This window comes from Hemicordylus capensis, chromosome 6 (genome assembly GCF_027244095.1).
Source record: "Hemicordylus capensis ecotype Gifberg chromosome 6, rHemCap1.1.pri, whole genome shotgun sequence".
Lineage (NCBI taxonomy): Eukaryota > Metazoa > Chordata > Lepidosauria > Squamata > Cordylidae > Hemicordylus > Hemicordylus capensis.
Genome location: NC_069662.1, coordinates 136,235,661 through 136,256,129, shown reverse-complemented (window position 1 = coordinate 136,256,129; position 20,469 = coordinate 136,235,661). Strand labels below are relative to the sequence as shown.

The following is a 20,469-nucleotide window of genomic DNA, read 5'->3' as shown; positions in this document are numbered from 1 at the left end:
AAACACAAGCCTTATTCAGATATCACATTGTATACATGTATGCTGCATGCACATGCTTTTGTGTGATTGCTGTACTCGCGTTCATTTTAAAAGCAAGCCTGGGTATAGGCCCCCTCATGCAGAGTACCGACAGTGTACTACTGTGTGTGCAGTGAATGCAACGAGTAAACAACTGTGTATGTGGGGCAAATCCATCCATGCATGCATGCGCTGCACACAGATTGTATGTGCGTTGGACATAACGTGTGAACAGGACTACAGAGACTCAAAGAGTGTGGGGGTAGTTTAAATAAAGTGCACAATAGGACGCTGAGCCGTCCTCAAATAGACCTCTGCCGTTTCTGGGAAAACGTGAAAGCAACAGAAGTACAAAGCAACAAACTACTCCGGCTTTAGAAGAAGCAGCCCACACCGGCGGTCTGGAAACGCCATCAGCAGACGCCGCCGGCGGGGAATCTCACATCCCCAAGTACCAACCCTGTCCTGTTCCATCTCTGGCGTGGCGGCCGCGGGAGCGACACCAGGGGGCGCCCTCCGAGGCAGGCTTCAGGCTCCTCGACCCCAAGCCGGCGCGGCGATCGGAGGCGAATGGCTTTGCGCCTCCCTCGCCATGCCACCTCCTGGCGGGCGGCGCGCGCAGAGCGAGACGCGGGGGTGGCGACGGCAGCAGCGGCCAGAGCTCGCCCTGTGAGGCTCCCAGCAGCGGCGGCGGCGCCTTTCAACTCAGGTTCGCCACTTGGGAGGGCGAGAGCCGGAGCAAGAGCGAGCCGCTGCCAGGAGGATGTGGAGGCGGCGGCGGAGGCTGCTCCTGCCGCTGCCGCGCTCGGCGTCCCCTTGGTGCAGGCGCTGCGCGGCGGGCGACGGCGCGCTCCTCTCCCTGCTGCTGCTGCTGGCGCCGCTGGCCGGGACGCTGCGCGCCTTCAACCTGGACCAGGAGAAGCTCTCGGTCTACAGCGGCCCCGACGGCAGCTACTTCGGCTACGCGCTGGACTTCTACAGCCCTGCGCCGCACACGTAAGTAGCGCTCCGCTTCGGCTGGGCTGCGCGCCTGGGAAAAGACGCGCCTTCCCCGCTGCTGCGCGGAGCGAAGGATGTGTGTGCTTTCCGAGCCATCCACGCGAGCCTTAGCCCTGTTCGGCGGCAGGAGAGGCCAGTGCTGGCGATCCGTCGGTTCACTGCCGTGGGGGACCGTGCAAGACGCAGACTCTTTTGCAGAGCGATGCGCTCTTCTGCACGTTGACTTCGAAGTGAGCCCCGTTGGTTATAGTGGGACGCCCGGAATGCGCATAGTAGTAGGATTGCTGTAGTCGTAGCGGGGCTTACTCCTGCCTGAGTTCAGTGGGCTTTTCTCCCATGCAAATGTGTGTAGGAAATTCAGCCTTACTAGTGGAGATAGAGAAGCGCCTCTCCTAAGGGAAGCCATTGACTTGTGAGAAGCCCCACAGAATCCAGTAAGGTGGGCTCTAGAACAAATTATTCGTTGCTTGCAGCACCATCCAGTTTTCCAGCTCCTGGGTGGAGTCCCAGAGAGTTCAGTAGCTGCTGTGTCATTAACGATGTCAGCTCAGTCTAGCAGCAGAGCCTTACTTAGGACTGATGTGCAGATGTAGTGCTCTTGAAGTCAATGGAACTGGTGGTGCGCAAGTCACATCGATCGGAACTCCGTTAGGGGGGAGTAGATGAGCAGTTCAGCCTGACAAATCCACTTGCACATCAGTGGAGCTCTAAGCTGATATTTGTTTTATTATATTTGTACCTTGTCTTTCTTCTGTGATGGAACTCAAGGCAGTACCTGCTGGAGGAGAGGAGAGCTGGTCTTGTGGTAGCAAGCATGACTTGTCCCCTTAGCTAAGCAGGGTCTGCCCTGGTTGCATATGAATGGGAGACTAGAAGTGTGAGCACTGGAAGATATTTCTCTCAGGGGATGGAGCCGCTCTCAGAAAAGCATGCTAAGTTCCAAGTTCCCTCCCTGGCATCTCCAAGATAGGGCTGAGAGACTCCTGCCTGCAACCTTGGAGAAACCACTGCCAGTCTGTGTAAACAAGTCTGTACAGAGCTGTATATTCCAATGGTCTGACTCAGTATATGGCAGCTTCCTGTGTTCCTATGATTCCCAATCAGTCTCCCATCCAAGCTGTGACCTCACCCAGACTTGCTTAGCTTTAGAAAGGTGGTAGCGTCATATGCTTTCAGTCCATTTAGTTTAGTGTAGTTTCTCTAGAAAGCACACAAACTACTGGCTCTCAAGACAGTACTTTTCAATGAAACATCAGTGAAGCTGGTCCAGAGAAAATAATGTTATGTGGTATGGTGCAGTTCTGTGCATGTCTAAGTAGAAATGCCCCATTGTGTTCAATGGAATTACAGCCTTAGTTACCATGTATAATGTATTGTATACCTGCCAACTGAGGATATGCTTCATGCATCTGATATTTCTGGTCAATGACCAAAATAAAGATATCTACCTGTCATGCATCTGATGGAGGGTGGCAGTAGTACATGAAAGCTTATGCTGCAATAAACTTACTACTACTACAATTGTTTATATACCACTTTTCAACAAAAGTTTCCAAAGTGGTGTACATAGAGAAATAATAAATAAATAAGATAAAATGGATCCCTGTCCCGCAAAGAGTTCATCTAAAACATTAGATTTAGTAGCATTTAAGGTGCTACAAGGCTCTTTGTTGTTTTAGTCATAGTTGAAATATAAATCAGCACCTTCCACTACTCAAAGAACATTAGATTTCTGCTAATTCAGTCTTACTGGTTAGTAGAGCTGATGTCAATTACTTTGTCTTGACTGGGTAGTGAGTTAAATCGTAATTGTCTGGTTTTTAGCAGCAGAGTAGTTTACTTGGATAATTGTCATGTGGTTTATGTAATGGCCGCCGAGATCCCGTGGGTCTTAAGAAGTTGTTTGTGCGCTGCTACTATAAAATAGGTTGCTTTGATTAAATGGTTGATGGATGGTTGCAACTCTAGGCAGGTTGGCACAGGGACATCATTTCATATCTCTCCACTCTTGGTTTCTACACACTTGATAACTGAATGGGTGAACTGACTCCATTGAAAATAATTGAGGCGTTAATGGAGGCTCTGTTGCGGATAACTTGCATGTTTGAATGAGACATCTCTTAATGTTGCAGTCATTATGGCAAACATGCATGTGTGAATGGAATCATATGGTTCCCGTTTCTGGAGGGAATATGGACTGGGGGCAGAGGACATTCATTTCCCAAATATTAAGATTTATCGCGGAGAATTGGGGTCGGACTGAAAGTATATTGCTTTACCATGTTCTGCTCATGAAATATGGCGGTATGGATTAACCCCAGTGGAGGTACATTGAGCATGGATGGCCAGCTTTTGGGCTGGGACATGGTCACTTCCAGACCTCTGATTTTAGGATCTGGAAACTGGACCTCCTATTCCTAGGCTTCTGCCTAACTAGGGGAATTGGTAATAGTTCTTACACATGTAAGAAGCTGCCTTCTACTGAGTCACACCATTGCTCCATCTAGCTCAGTATAGTCTACACTGACTGGCAGCAACTCTCTGGAATTTCAGAGAAGAATCTCTTCTAGCCCTACCTGGAGATTCCAGTGGTTTTTGCCTGGAACCTTCGGTGTGTAAGGCATGTATTCTTCCCCTGAGGTGTGGCCCCATCCTCAAAAGCAAGCTCCCCAAAGGATTTGCCAAAATGGACATATGGAACAAGGTAATTCCTCCGTAGCCTTGTCAATATGTCATCCGTGCGGATGACATTCTCACAAGTAAGTGCCGTTGCCAGCCTTCCTCCCCAATTTCAGCACGTAAGGCTCTTGATTATGATTTTTTAAAAAGAAAATCTTTAAGTAAAGGCCAATTCCATTGTTACTGAGAACATAAGAATTTCCTTCCTCGCGGAGACGAAAAGTCTATTAAGCAGCAGATGTTCTGGAAAACTCACAAGCTGGGCACAGTCCCTAGTTACTTTCCCCCAACAACTGATGATAAGAATATACTAGCAGAAAGAGTTCTGTTCTCAGTCATACCATTGATTAGATTTATCCATGCATTTATTTACATTTAAAAAAAAAATTGGCAGTCCTACTGGCCATCACAATGTTACATGAGGATGAATTGCATAAACTAATGATGAGTTGTGTGGACAAAATGTACTTCTTTTTAAATCAAGATGTACAGGTGAGAACTACTTCCTGAATGTAAAAGAAAATGATTGCTGAACAGCTATAGGGATGAGGTCGTAGCTCAGTGGCAGAGCATCTGCTTTGCATAAAGAAGGTCCCAGGGTCCCTCCCTGGCATCTCCAGGGTGCTTTCCAGGCTAGCTGCTCAACAGCAGCAAAATGCCTCAGTTCAGGCAAGTCACATTAGAAACATAAACAGCAGGGGGAGCTGTCTCGCAGAAACGAACAACCCGAAAAAACAGCAACTTTCTCACGCCACATATACGACATCCTAGCTCTCTATCTCAGTGATTAAATTCGAAACAAGGCATTGGAAATGTGAACGGCACCCTACGCTGTCCACGTAGGGACTGCGGTGTCACAACACAGGAAGTGTGGAAGCACACTTCCGAGATACAATGTGATCCCGTTGCAGGGTCTCATCTGGAAAGCACCCAGGTAGAGCTGGGAAAGACTCCTGCCTGAAACCTTGGAGAGCTGCTGCCAGTCAGTGCTGACAGTACTGAGTTGGATGGACAATGATCTGGCTCCGTATGAGACAGCAGCTGCACGGCATAGAGGCTAGGTGAAATAACTTCAGTGGTGTGGCATCTCCACTTTGAGTGAAGTTGAATGAATGGAATAAAAATAGGGCTAGGCAGATTTCAGCCTTGCAAGATCTACTTCTTCATGACTAGAATGCAATAGTCCGTCAACTAGAGCCAAAGTCAGAATAGTGGTACACAGGGGTGGGGGGGGGACAGGGTGTATGTGCACTTATGGGCAAACTACAAGCTAGATGTGCCACCAAGAGGCATGCTTAAGTCTGGCCACAGCTCTCAGGAAGAGGAAGACCATTGGTCCATCTAGCTCAGTATTGTCTTTACTGGCTGTGGCTCTCCAGGTTTCATGCAGGAATCTTTCTACCTGGAGAAGCAGCTGCAGGGGCCTAATCCAGATCAGGACCATGGGGCAGATGGGGTTAACCCTTTCTCCCTACACCAGTCTTCTGCCAAAGTTCTCCCTGAAGATGCCTTTTGCTCCCAAAATGACCATTTATAGCATATAACAGCTTTGGGGAGAGGATTTTTGACAGGAACACAGCTGGGGAGAAGGGTTACACAAACACACCACACACACTTCTCATATGGAACAGCCCCCACTCCCATGGCTGCTTTTTGTTAGAGATATTGCCAGACTTAAGCACACACAACCCTTAAGGACATAATCTACATAATGTGTGGTTCAGTCCTTAGGATTAAGGAACACTTAGTGAGCAACCCAGACAACAATTATTATGAGGAAGCTATAAAAACAAAGTTGTCGTTATTAACGGGGCATCTCTGAACAAAGGCTCTGCCCGGGACTTCTTTTTCAGCAGCAGAACTGAGCTCATGGGCCCTTTTAGACACATATTTCCTATATTTCCCCCAAGTTTTTTAAATTTTTGCTTCTTAAGTTCATCAGCCTAATTTAGAAATAAAACTTCTTTGCTACTATTTGTTCAGAGTCAGAAACCCTTTGCCAATTTACTCCAAATCGGGTGGAGATCTAACAGGAGATCCCAGTCTACCTTTTATCCTTCTCTAGAATAAAAGATGCTGGCCTGGGGTTTAGAGTAGGGGTGTGCATGAATCAGGCTGCAATGAAACGGGTCAGTAAGACGGTTTGATCACGAACTGAATTGGCTGCCAGGAGAGATGGTTCAGTCTGCGGTGTAACTAGACTGAGTATAGTGCATTGCACTATTGCATTTGACAGTCCACTATTGCATTTGACGGTCCAAGGAGGCAATGATTGTAAAGGGGAATCCAGTGAGGATTCCTTTTTGCAAGCAAAGGGGAATCCTGCCTTTAAAAGGTTTCTAAGGGTAGCCAGGGGGGCGGCGAGTGGGCGCCTTTAAAAGTAGGTGCTTACTGATCCTGCTGCAGCAGTGGTGGTGGTGTGGTTCCAGCCTCCGCGGATGTGCATAGGCCGGAACCCTGCCACTGCCAGAGGATCGGTAAGCACTTACTTTTAAAGGTGCCCTCTCTCCCCACACTCCGGCTGCCTTTGAAGCCTTTTAAAGGCAGGATTCTCCTTTCCAAGCATAGCCCCTTGGATCATCAGACCAGTTCGACTTGGTTTGATCAAATGGACTGGACTGGCTGACCAGTTCGACTGAACCACTTTGCAGAGTGGTAGTTTGGTTAGAATTTGGTCCAAACCACCCAGAGACATAAGTTTTGGGCAGTATAAAAAAGTATGATTAAATAAATAATCAGTCCATGCACACCCCTAGTTCAGAGCATTGGGAAGAGGGCCAGAATGTGACTTTCTGCAGTCTTTGTAACACAAAAATTGGTGAGATTAGGACAGGGCTTATATCTGCTAGGCTTTTTAAAAAAGCTTTTAGCTTTTTACTTATAATGTTTAATTTGTAACTTTAAAATGTAATATTTAACCTGTTTTTCTAAATTTTTCTAAATTTTTATTGTTTTAGATTGTATCTATTTTATTAATGCTGTGAGCCACCCTGAGTAGTGTACTAGAGGGACAGGGTATAAATATTTTAGATAAATAAAATAAAATAAAAGTGTTTGACAAATCCCAGGTGCCATGATGCTTAGAAGTTAAAAAAAAATATCCAAAATTATGACCCTGAGGGTTGCACACCCCTCAGGGACATATTTTCAGGTGGCACAGAGGGCTTCCTGGAGACGGGTAAGGCTTCAAAAATTGCACCAGTGCATTTGCATGTCAGCCATTGTGATGACTGCAGTTAAAGGGATTAATCTCTTTTCCATGCATTTTGCTGTAACTCTTGTGGGTTAAGATGTCCTATATAACTGTAAATAAATAGATTCATTCCATTCAATCTTGAGAATGGCTAGATGCATGGCTCTGTCAGTGCCTACTACATATTTTGTAGAAACAATGTTCTCTTTTTTCTTCTTCTCAGATCTTGGCACTGAAATAGGCATGTACTTAACCATTCTCAAATTACGTCTGACAGATATCTGCCAACATAGGTGTCAAGATTATGTCAGTGAAAAGTAACACATGAATCAAGATAAAGCTGTGAATAAGAGCCATTGCTTGGAATATGATGCCCTTACCCAAGACTAGCTTTGCTTCTGCCCTTCTGTAAGCAAACAAGTTCCCAGGAAAAGTGTTGGGGAAATGTTGTTAAAATAAATAATTACATCCAGCTCTTTTGCTGTTGATCTTCCTGTTTGATCCCATAACCAGCATCACTCTAGCTGCATGGGAGCCACATGTTCTCATTTGACCTTGATGATGTAGCAATGAATTCAGAGGTGTGTGTGTGTTTTAAGCGAGTCTATGCTATTGTCTTGGTCATATATGTTTTTTAGGTTTCTTTTTTTCTTTTTGCCCAATTAGAGGTGTGTGTTTTTTAAAAAAGGTAATGGACTAGCACTATGGAAACACTCATCCTTCAACAAAACAGCCCCGCCTTTGATATTTTGGATCCATCCTTGTTGTTCATGAACTTTTGTAAATGTTTTGCAGGGTAAGTGTCCTAGTCGGTGCTCCTAAAGCCAACACCACCCAACCAGACATAGTGGAAGGAGGAGCCGTCTATTATTGCCCTTGGCCATCCACTGAGTGCAGGCAGATTCCTTTCGATAACACAAGTAAGTAAATTGGCTCTTCACTGCTGTCTGCATGTGAATGCTCAGCTGACCTCTTGAGGCTGCCCTCTTTGTAAGCACATTGGACGTTCTCTTCCATTACGTTGCTTTGTCTGATCTAACTCCTTGCAGCTTCCCAGAGGAAATGCCACTCTTGGATGTTTGTATGTGTGTGTGCTTGTGGGGAAGTGTTTAATGGTCCCCAGAGAAATAACAGTGGTATGAGCTCTGGGGCTCGTACTTAACATGCTCCACCTTAACTATGATTTCTATTTCTTCTTTTCCCACCACCTCCAATGTTTTCATACATGGGGTTCTTGTATTTTTAAGAGAGTTTTACAAAGCAAGCTCTAGTTGAGCAGTTCTCTCTAAAGCTGAAATCTCTGTGTTGTAAATGCTCCCCCCCGCAAGGAGTTTCTTCTTGTTGGGTGGAGGTAGAGGTACCCTGTGCTCTGTGCTTATTTAATTCTTTTCAGAAAGGGGGAATTTTCTTTCATAGTAATGGAAGCTAGATGGAAACCAACGTTGGCATCATATGGCTAGAGTACATCCACTTCAGACCCCTCCCCTCTTCACAGATGGTTCCTATTTAATTAAAGGGAAAACACATTTTAGACAATTCAGGCTGTTTATGTTTTCTGTTGTTTTTCCCTTTATGGCCCTTGAAAACCATTTAGTGCGCGTGTTTTCTGAACATCAAATTGAAAGGTTTTAATTTAGACACGTCTGATCTTCAGAAGTGATGGCTATGATTCATCAAGTTCATTTTAACTCCAGCGCGACTATGAGTGCTTGAGTATATCAATCCCTATTTCTGCAAACAAAGCTTTCAAAGAGAGGGGGGGGGCAAAATTAGTAAAGTGATACCTTTTGAATGTACCAGTGTCTCCTGGGGGAGATCTCCTTCAGGCACAAATGAGGAGACTGGAACTGAAACTCAGCATGCCTACAGACAAACAAGCAAGGTCTTGATGGACACAACATGGGCTCTGCATGAATAAACAGTATAATTGGTAACAAACCCTCAGCGCATGAAATGCTTGCAAGACAATGGAGGGTTCAATCTCAAGGGATTATGTACAGCCTCTTGTAGCAAACTCATGAAGAGACAATGGTCTTAGACCTTCAGTAACTTCTTGAGTTCCCATGCGCAGATACAGTTTCCAGCTCTTTCTTTGAAATGTGTTGTCAAAGTTCCCTTTGAGGAGAAGACAACAGAGTTGTTGCAATGGGAGACGTGTTATTGCAGGTCACGGGATGTTTTAACCTGTAATTGCTTTTTTAAGGAAGTTATCTGTGGCTTACAGGTTGGATTGGATTCAGTCTCATATGGGCCCATGAATGGGGAAAGCTCTATAGTGTGACTCGAATTTGCGTGTATCCTGGTTTTTCCCCTGAGGAGAAGGAAGTGTTGGTTTATTGTTGTTATCACTTTTCAGTGAGTGGTGTAGTTATGAATATGGCAAATTGTTTTTATACTGCTTTTCAGCAAAAGTTCCCAAAGTGGTTTACACAGATATAAATAAATAAAATGGCTCTCTGTCCCTGAAGGGCTCACAATCTAAAAAAGAAACATAAGACAGATACCAGCAGCAGCCTCTGGAGGGATGCTATTCTGGAGCTGGATAGGGTCAATTGCTCTCCCCCTGCTCAGTAAAGTGAATCACCACTTTAAAAAGGTCCCTCTATCTCTTATGGCAGGGGTTCTCACACTTGGATCCTCAGATGTTGCTGGACTACTACTCCCACTTCCCTAACCATTATGGCTGGGTATGATGGGGGTTGTAGTCCATATCTGGGGACCCCAAGCTCAAGAACCTGTTTCTTGATGTTGTTTGAAGATCCTTGAATCTTCTCACATGACCTTTTCAGCTCAAGTTCACTTCACCTTTTACTACCCGTGCACATGGCTGCCTCTTTATGGGAATCTACTGACATGCCACCAATGTATGCAGGTATTCTCCTGATAAATGACCACAAGTTACCCTAAACATGGATTCGTGGTGACATGCAAAAGTTAAATATGATTTCTTCTGGGCTCAGTGTAGGACACTTAAGTACATCAGCAGCAGGAACACCAGAGAGCTGGCCCAGGGACATTCATATCACGTCTCCCCAGCATCTCTCTTAGTTGCCTGCCACCAAGAGAAGACAATAGAACATATAACAAAAGGGCCACACGTGTAAAGAACAACCAAAAACTAACAACAAACTGTGTGCAAACAACAAAGATATATAAACATACAAACTCAAGAATTAAATAATTATATGTATTTTATATTTATATATGTGTATCATAAATTATTTAAATATACCTCTTAATAAACATACATATATCAAAAGAACACCAAGTGTTGCCCAGAGCATAGAATAATGAAGATGGTAGTAGTATTCCAATCCTGGAAGAATTTATGATGCACATTTAATTATTTAATTCTTGAGTGTGTGTGTGTGTGTGTGTGTGTGTGTGTGTGTGTGTGTGTGTATTGCTGGTTGTGTGTGTGTGTGTGTGTGTATATATGTGTGTGTGTGTGTATATATATATATTTATATTTGCTGGTTGCACATGGTTTATTGTTAGTTTTGGTTGTGCCACCAAGAGAAGAGCTAAGAGCTGTGTCCCATCTGCTTTGGGTAAGAAAAAGCCCCACCACGAGTGGCAATGCCAGCTGATGACAGCACACTTCCCTTGGACTTGTCATGGGCCCTATAGGGACAGCAGAGATTGCTACGCTAAAATCACATCCCTCCAGCGTCTCCCCTAGCCACCCACCATTGAGGGCTGGGCCAGCATTCTGTTTATAACCATATTTCTTATATTTTTTTAATCTGTTGTAAGCTGCTGTGGGGATCATTTGACTGAAAGACGGGTGTAAATTTTAACTAATAAATACGTAAGAGCAAAGTCCTTTTCATATGGCTTGCCAGAGTTGCATGGGGAGACTTTTGGTGGCACGGAATAGAATCTCTGTTGCCTTACATCACAGTCCAGTGCTTTCTTCATTCTCTCCCCCCATATACGCACACCCTAAAAAATCCCCCAGAACTTGGGCACGAAATGCAACTGGCTTTAACTTAAAAAGAGGGGCTGGTTCAAATACTGCTGTATTTTTACAGACGTCTTGGGGTTTGTTAACATCAAAGTCCTTGGCATGACCTCCCAAAGTACCGCATTTACCCCTATAGAAGGCAACTCTGAATGTAAGACGATGTCTTTAAAAAGATAGAAGCGAAATACAGATCATACCTGTATTTATCCAAAAGAAAGAGAAATCTGAATCTAAGATGACACCCCCCATATTTAATAGGAAAGAACTGGGGGGAAACTTCGTCTTAGGTTCGGGTAAATATGGTGTGTGAGAAGGAGAGAAAAATATTAAATATATTTCAGGCCTGAACATTGGGAAACTTAGTGTAAACCAGTTTCAGCAGACATGTAAATTCCATCCCACTAGTCATTTCTCTTTGAACAATAAAAGGTGGCCAATGGGTGGTTGGTTGGTTGATTGATTATTAGTTTTATGTCAGAACAGATAATAAACCACAGCTGCAGGCAAGAAGATAAAGCCTTAGGCTATGGGCCTCATGCCTGGTTTAATTCCTGGTTCCAGCTTCTTCCTAAATGGCAAGTGCCCAGACTGCTTTGACAGGTTTCTTCCACCCACCTGAGTAAGCTGGCTTCTAGAATGCTTTAAAGGTAAAGTGTGCCGTCGAGTCGGTGTCGACTCCTGGTGACCACAGAGCCCCACGGTTGTCTTTGGTAGAATACTTTATGGGACCTGAAATCTTTCAGTGAGGGGAGACTGTACAGCACACTTGGATGAGTTCTCACTTCCAGTGCCAACAATAACGCTCCGTGGAGAAGCAGAAGGAATGAGAACAGTTCCTACAAGTGGCCTTTATGAAAGAGCAATAACAGGAAAGCTTGCATAGATTTGAAAGCACCGGGACACCCCTGCAAGTTGCTTTCCTGGATCCTGCCACCCAAATGTTTTCGTGTGTGGCCAACTCAAAGCCTGGCATGATGGTCTCTCTTACAGTGGCTTTAGATCAGTGTTAGAAGTTTATAAATGATGGCTGCTGCTGTTAGGGATGTACACGGAACCGGTTCGGAGGACCTTTGTGGGCCTCCTAACCAGTTCGAAGAAACGGCGGTTCCTCCAGTTCGAAGGTGGCGGGGGTGCCGCTTTAAGAGCAGGGGAGGGTGCACTTGCCCCTCCTGTCACTTTCCCCCTGCCGGCGTTCTTTAAGAAAGCTGATCGGGGCGGCAGCGTACCTCCCTGCCGCCCCATTGCCCCCGTTGGCTGGATATGGCCAGAAGTCCCCGGCGCGCCTGCAAATTTATTTATTTAATCATATCTCTATACCGCCTGTTATGTACATCTCTAGGCGGTGTACAAAATTTAAAATATTTAAAAGTTACATATTAAAATACATAATAAAGACAATAGAATAAAATAGATATTAAAACAAGTTTTAAAATTATTAAAATTAATTCTAAGTAAAAGCCTGTGGAATCAAGAGGGTCTTGAGGTTCTTCCTGAAAACAGAGGAGGAGAGGCTCTTATTTTTCAGTAGGGAGCATATTTCAAAGCCCCGGCTCCTTGAGCAGGTGTGCGGGCAGGAGAAGATGAAAACACAGCCTAGCAGTTGCTTGCTTGCTCACTTGGCGGGAACGGGCGGAGGAGGAGCGGGCGGCTGGTATGCCGATGCAGCAGGCTGTGAGGCAAGCTATTCTGCTCCCTCAGCTGAGCTCCTGGTGGCCGCTGGGGAGGAAGAAGAATTTGCAGGGGAGGCAGGTGCACTCCATGCCACCAACTGACTACGGGTCTGTCTGGGGACAGGGGCAAGGAGCTGTGATATGCTAGGGGATCAGAACTGTGCACCCACTGACAAAATGGCTCCTCTCCCCTCTCCAAATATTAAAGCTCCTCTTCACCAAAACACAGGCAGTAGAAGAGCAGCCAGCTTGCCTAGTATAGCAAGTATTAAATGGTTGTACAGATGGAAAGCAGCCACCATGCTCTGAGGTACACTATCCTTAAATTTATGAAGACTTGTTTTTATTTAACTCTTTGGAAGCTTTGCTCTTTGTGACTTCACTGTCCAAAATACAGTGAGCCGATACGTGGGACAAGGCCTTTTATGTGGTGGGCCTGAGGTTGTGCAACTCCCTTCCTTGGGAAGTTCACTTTTCTCCTTCTCTGCAAGTTTTTCAGTGGCAGACCAAGGTACTTCACTCCCTGAGAACTTTTGAGATGGCATGACATTTTTAATGTGCAAGTGAGCAAAGGTTCTGTCTGCCCTACTGTGGATTTGTTGGTTTTCTTAATCTGCTCCTGCTATGGGGTGATTTTCTTTAATAATAATCATTAAAAATTAAAAAATAGGAGAAGGGTTTTTAAAATTCATGTTGCTGTTGGTTGTGAGCCACCTTGGATATTAAAAGGTGGGCTATAAATATTTTTATAAATAAAGTAATACATATCCCTGAAAGTGCTTAGGATCATACTGTAGTTCTCCAAAGTGGCCAGAAGGCGTTGTTAGAGAGCAATATTGAAAAGACTTCCCTTGGTTAGATTCAAAGAAGCGTATCTAGCTGGAATATTTCAGGCTGAACATTCAAGAATGTTGTTCAACTTGAAGTATTCCATCTAGATACACTCTTCTTAAAATATTGATTTATTTTTCTGGATAGTAGCTGTTTTTCTTTCTTTTTAAAAAAGGCTAGTTCTAAAGCCCGGAATTGCTGGAATGAGATTTTGCTAATCATAGAAGATTAGGTGTGCCTTTTATCCCTGTGGGTGTGCTCAATCACACTTTGGTCACACAGGTTGTGGTTTTCAACCAAGGTATGAATCTCCCATCAGGAAGGGAGTGGGGAAATCTTTGGCAAAGTGTGTCTCTGAGATAAAACATGAGTCAGTCTGGCCTGAAGTAGAGCTGATGGTAACAAAAGCCAGGTATTGCTTAAGCAGAGGGTATGTTGTGGGACTCCAGAGATTTAATTACATGAAGAGTGGCAAGACCCTGTGGAAAATTATTACAAAATAGAATTTAGGTGTCAAGAGAAAACACAAAGAAATAAGAAGCTTGTCCTGCTGCTTTTGACACAAAGGACTCAGGAATGCCAGTTTCACCTCTAGCAATGTATAGGCAGAGTTTTGATATATGGTTGATAAATGGTTCTTTTTATCATCAGTGAGTCTTTTAAGGAGTGAACAGATGCAGCTCGGTTGACTTGCGTCCAAGGCTGAAAACATAATCCATCTTCCCCTTCCACGTAAGAAGTGGACTACTATGGAAGAAAATACATTTTATTTTATTTTATTTGTTTTACATTTTATACCCCGCTCTTCCTCCAAGGAGCCCAGAGCGGTGTACTAAATACTTAGGTTTCTCCTCACAACAGCCCTGTGAAGTAGGTTAAGTTGAGCAGAAGAAATGCGTAGAAATAAAATAAAATACTATTGTGGCTGACATCCTGACTAATGCTGTCAGGGGTGGAGCCACCATTGGGCGAACGGGTTCAAAGAACCTGAGCTGCCACCCCAGGGGCTGTGCTGTGCGGCCCCAGACACACACTCCGCGTCAGGCATCAGACACAGGGGCATTATTTCACTCCTAAATGGGGCCATGAAGCCCCGTTTGGGACTGAAATCAACTCGCACTGCATTGGCAGCATAGCTGGAGTGACTGTGCTTGCCTTTTAAAGGCAGGGAGAGCCGTTTCGGCTGCACTGCCAATGCAGCAGGGCTGATCTCCCTCCCAAATGGGGCCACGTGGCCCTGTTTAGGAGGGAGATCGGCCCCACTATGTTGGCAGCACAGCCGAAATGGCTCTCCCTGCCTTTAAAGGCAGGGAGAGTTGTTCCAGCCCGCGCTGCCCAACGCAATGTCTTTGCTCAAGTGCGGCATTCAGGCATGGAGGGAGGCTGGCGGCGGCCTGTTTTCGGCCCCCGACGCAACCCCCTAGCCCCGCCCCCCGTATTTAGCAATAGCAATAGCACTTACATTTATATACCGCTCTATAGCCGGAGCTCTCTAAGCGGTTTACAATGATTTAGCATATTGCCCCCCAACATTCTGGGTACTCATTTTACCGATCTCGGAAGGATGGAAGGCTGAGTCAACCTTGAGCCCCTGGTCAGGATCGAACTTGTAACCTTCTGGTTACAGGGCGGCAATTTTACCACTGCGCCACCAGGAGCTCATGTCAGATTTGATGTCAGATGCAGGGGCCCTGCTAGCCACGCCCCCACATCTGACGTCAGACATGGGGGCGTGGTCTCCCTCCAAACAGGGCCCTGCGTTGCATTCGGCAGTACGGGCTGGAGTGACTTTCCCTGCCTTTTAAAGGCAGGGAGAACCATTCCAGCTGCGCTGCCAACGCAGCGGGGCCAATCTCCCTCCCAAATGTGGCCGTGTGGCCCTGGCCCTGTGTGATGTCAGACGTGGGGGCATGGCTAGCTGGACCCCTGCACCTGACATCAAATGCGGGGGGCGGGGCCAGGGCGTTGCGTCGGTGGCCAAAAACTGGCCGCTGCCAGCCTCCCTCCGTGCTTGAATGCCGTGCTTGAGCAAGGGCAATTGCACTAGCTAGTTGTGCTAAGTCTGGAGCTTGTGTTCCAAGCTAGTGTAGCAGCACCACCCTGCCATCCCCGCGCCAGTGCTGGGAGGCCACTTAAAGGGCTCTCACCACCCGTGGACTACTTAGGGACTACCTTGCACTTGCCCTGCAATCTAATGCCTCCTGGTGGTGGCGGGAAGGAAGGGATTCCGATGTCAGCATCCTGGGATTCTGACCTGCACAGCCCTAACGTTTATATACGGCCCCAAACCCACGTCTCTGGGTGGCTTACGATAAAACAACACAAATTAAAACAAAATTAAATCGTTGAAACCATTTAAAATGTAAAAACAATGTTAAATTCTATGTCGAATTAAAAGCTTGGATGAACAAATGTTTCTTAACAGCTTTTTAAAAAGTTGTCAGAATGCAAGGGCAGTGTCAGCATTTTAGTCCGTGTATATAAAGCTGAGTCAGATTTGGGTTAACGAAGGCAATGCACAAGACTGAGGAGTCAGTATTTTATATTTCAGTGGTTATTTCATTCTGTGCCCCTATAAAAATGAAGCGAGACTTGCAGATTCAGTCCTCTATAAGCTGTGTTCCATTATTTGTGGTGTGCTTGTGGATTTGCAGAATCCTACATACTCTACCAGTAATTAGTTTCCCTAGATTCAAGAGGCCACTTCAGAAGATGGTCATGTATAGAAATCATCTCCCCTGAGGCAGTATTTGCAAAGGCCATATGTTATTGCATGTGACAATTGTGTTGTGCACACATGTACAAGAAAGTCTCAGCTAGTTGTTCAATGTGAAGTAATCCTAATTCTACAATACTGAGACATGGTTCAGCTTGCGGTTTGGAACAACTAAAATCAGTTCTTGTATGGGTGTTTTGGAAGGATTTGGCTTGTGTAACTGAGAGCCTCCATACCAGTGAATTAACTGACAGGCAGATTAATAGCTAGTGAGCAATAGTTCTTGGAATCATTAGCACATGCGATTAATTCTGAAAATTCCATGTATCATCTCTTGTTTAGACTCTTGTTTTGGAGCCTGAAGAGAGCTGGAAACGAAATGGTGTATTTCACTCAATTATCATGGTACTGATTTTAAGTTGAAACTTTTTAAATTACAAAAAATTGTTCTTAAAGCATATGCCATCTCTCCTCTCTACCCCAAATGTCTATTTTTAAAGAAGTTGGCAATTGGGCTTTTATGCAGTATTTGGAGCAGCATGGGTGTTGCATCCTCTGTAGTTTCCTCCCAATGCCACTCAATATGACCCAATAAGATTATGTGGTTATGTGCTGTGGTGCCCGCTGACCTCAGAAAGGGAATATCTGTGAAGTTGTCAACCTTCTGTTTACTTTATGTGTAGCAGCTTTTGTGTCTGGGAATGGGTTAGTCCCGGGCAGCATAACTTTTACCCTCCAACCTCTGTTGGACTACAACGCCCATCATTCCTTTCTATTGGCCACTGTGGCTGAGGATGGTGGGAGCTGTCATCCAGCAATGACTGGAGGGCCGAAGTTGTGCATTCCTGGGTTAGTTCATGAGCCAGGTGCACAGATTTTGACTATCGGTATGATCTCAGGGGACAAATGCTCACTGTGATTTTTGACATCTGCCCCCTTAGGGATGGATAATAGATAGCGCTGTTGCCTTTACAGCTTTCTCTGTGTTGACACCTCTTCTTTAATTCAACCCCCAAACAGTTTAGGGTAAAATTGCAGTCATTTTTGCACAGTGGGGAGCATTAGGGTAACAATAAACCAATGGTTGTACTCTCTTCATGAAGTAATCTGTGGAGAACATCCCTGCCATCCTTCCTTTCCACTCCTCTGACAACATTGATGAAGTTTTATAGTAGTTTTTGTGTCTTTAAAACTTTTAAAAGCTTTTGGCCCCTGCAGGTCCGATGGCCAGGACAACAAAAGCATGATAACAGGCTGAAAGCATCGCAATGCTTTCACCCACTTTCCATCTCTAGGGCTGTAGACCTTTAAAAAAATCACAATCGGCCTTTGTCCCCCCAGACAGTACCAGCCATCTCAGCTGGCTCATGTACCAGGGAGAAGAGCTGTTCAGAAATGTTCCCCTCCCCTGTGGAGGCCTATGCAAATCACTCTTGCACACCTCTGCTACACATCTTGGTGGCAGCTGGCACTGCGGTGATTTTTGCAACAAACCCAACAGGGCTACCACATGGAGGTGTTTTCTCATGTTCTCATAGTTTACACAGGAAACGGTCTTGTTCTGAATCAGACCACCTAGCTCAGTTTTGTCTACATTGACTGGCAGCAGCTCCCCACGGTTCCAGGCAGGGGTCTTTTCCAGCCCTACCTGGAGATGCTGCCAGGGATTGAAACTGGGGCCTTCTGCGTGCAAAGCAGATGCTCTGCCGCTGAGCTGCAGTCCTTTCCCCATCTCCATATGGGAGAGGTAACGTTGGTGTTGACTCTGAATGCATTCCTGCGGTGGGCGAGGGGTCATGCTTAGTGGCAGACCATGTGTTTTGGTACTCAGAAGTTCCCAGTTTCCCCTGGCATCTTCATTCCAAAGGATAAGGTAGCAGATGATGAGGAAGATTACTTAAGACTCTAGAGAGCCACTGCCAAGCAGAGTGGATAATACGGGGCTAACTGGTCTAAGGTTGGGTTTTCAAACTCCAGATGTTGTTGGACTAGTCTACACCTCTCATCATCCCTAGTGGCAGTAGCCAAAGTGTCCATGTGGAACTTGGTGCATGACCCTGGGATGCCAGTCAGATTAATTTTACCTAAGAAATCATAGAGAAGTTGCTTCTATGACTCCTTTGCCTTCATGTATAGAAAATCTGCATAATTTCTCTTCTATTACTCTATGCTGTGGATGTTTTGTGGCATGCAGTGCCATTTATTTTTTTATTTGTTTATTTGTTTAACATATTTCTATACCACCCAAAACACAAGCCTCTGGGCGGTTTACAACAATACAATAAAAACAACAAATAAAAAGGTTAAAACATTACAACAATTTAAAATGTAAAACAACGTTAACACTATTGAAGAACATCAAACTATTAAAACAGTATCTAATTAAAAGCCTGGGTGAACAAATGTGTCTTGCCTGCCTTTTTAAAAGTTGTAAGAAATGGGGAGGCTCTTATTTCAGCAGGGGGCGTGTTCCAAAGCCTCGGGGCAGCAGCGAAGAAGGCCCATCCCTGAGTAGCCACCAGACGAGCCAGTGGCAACTGTTAACGAGCCTCTCCTGATGATCTCAGTGGGTGGTGTGGTTCATAGCAAAGAAGACGTTCTTCGCATTCTGGACCAACTTCAGTTTCTTCGCATTCTGGACGAACTGCAGTTTCTAGACTACGTACAAAGGCAGCCCCACTACTGCATTGCAGTAGCCAAGTGTGGAGGTGACTAGCAGATGTACTACTGTTCTGAGGTCATTTATCTCAAGAAACGGACGCAGCTGGCATATCAGCTGAAGCTGATAAAAGGCACCTCTGGCCACTGCCTCAACCTGGGGCACCAGGGAGAAGTTTGTGTCCAGAAGCACCCCCAGACTGCATACCTGTACCTTCTGAGAAAATGTGAGCCCATCCAGAACTGGCAGATCAAAATCATCTCCAATCATCACCACTTCTGCTGATGTTTGACAGTCCTATGGGCAGTCTTCAGTTTATATTGTTAATCGACAGCTTTAAAAGGGGATTATACATATAAACGAAGGGTGGCTGTTAGCCATGAAGTTAACAGTCCACAGCTTGAAAGTGCTCCTGTTTCTGACATTGTCTTTGGATACTCAAGTGGCCAGAAGTGCTTTTTACCAGCTTCGGCAGGAGCATTCCCAGACAGCAAATTTGAAGGGCACATGTGCATTTGCATATCGTCTAGATTTAAGCTGAAGTCCCTGCAAGCTATTGGGGAGCACTCCACACAGGTTTCGGGTTTTTCATTATGTGTTGGAACGTAGCCTGATTTATGCCCAGGGTAAAAAAAAAAAAAATCTACTTTTTGCGTCAGATAGATAGATATAAGTTTATTTGGTCATTGACCAGCAATCATTTACAATAAACCAGTCAGTGTTTGGGGGCAAATTTGAACTTTCAGTAATCTTGTAGTAAACCTGCGGTAAAGCTCCAGGTGTACCAGCTGTGTCCCTACCTGGTGAAATTGAAAGTGCTGGTATGAACCTAAAAACCCTTTCATGGCTGCACCTGAGATACCTGAAAAACTGCCTGCATCCCTACACCTACTCAAGCCTTAAGATGTGCCTCGCAAATTCTGCTCTGTGGCCATTCATAGGGTGGTGACCAGAGAGAGAGCATTTTAAGGCGCACACACACCCATCTATGGAATGGCACCCCTTGGAAGATTAGTCAGGCTGTGTCCCTAGGCATGGTAAAAACAAAACCAGATGAAGACCCTCCTTTTTAGAGAGGCATTTGGCCCTAGCTGACTTGTGTTAAATTCTCCACGTGGCTTTTAATATGATGTAGCTGTTGTTGCATTTAGAGATGTTGGCTGCTGTTCCTTTTAACCTGTTCGTATATTTATGTGGTTCCTCTTGCTTTTAATTATCTTTGATTATCGTAAGCCAGTCTGGGGAGTACTGCACTTGAAAGGCAGAATATGCATGTATTAAATAAATAAAAGCTATAAGAAACCTCTGTGTTTGGAGACATGGCCTCTGAATGCTAGTGGCAAGGGAGTAGCAACAGGAAGAGGGCTCTTGCCTTCCTGCCCTGCTCATGGGCTTCCTGGAGGCATCTGATTGGCTACTGTGGGAATCAAGATGCTAGAGCCTTGGCCTGATCTAGTGGAGGATTTTCTTTTTATGTGTTTTATCAGGTCCTTCAGAGTTTGTAAAATCCCAGCCACCATCTTGGATTCATTCTTGGAATTGCTGACACCATAAAATTGCTTTTAGCAGTCAACGCATCAGTTTTGTTCTTGGATTTTTGCATCTGAATATGATTTTTACCTACACTCATATCCACTTCCCCTCTTAAAAACTAAAACTCCTCAAAAGGATTTTTTTTAAAAAAAAAAGCTCCTGAGTATTTTACTCCTTAGAGTGAGTCTGAGGCTTGTTCCTTTT

The 20,469-nt window shown here is 45.1% G+C and overlaps 1 protein-coding gene across 1 annotated transcript in view; it reads left to right on the top strand.

Moving 5' to 3' along the window:
• Positions 1-658: 658 nt before the first annotated feature.
• ITGA8 (integrin subunit alpha 8) overlaps positions 659-20,469 on the top strand; it is a 175,619-nt gene continuing 155,808 nt past the window's right edge. Inside the window, exons 1-2 of the mRNA XM_053265690.1 lie at positions 659-1,014; positions 7,685-7,809. Of these exons, the coding sequence (XP_053121665.1) occupies positions 782-1,014; positions 7,685-7,809 (358 nt within the window). The 5' untranslated portion in view covers positions 659-781. The remainder of the gene's footprint in view (positions 1,015-7,684; positions 7,810-20,469) is intronic.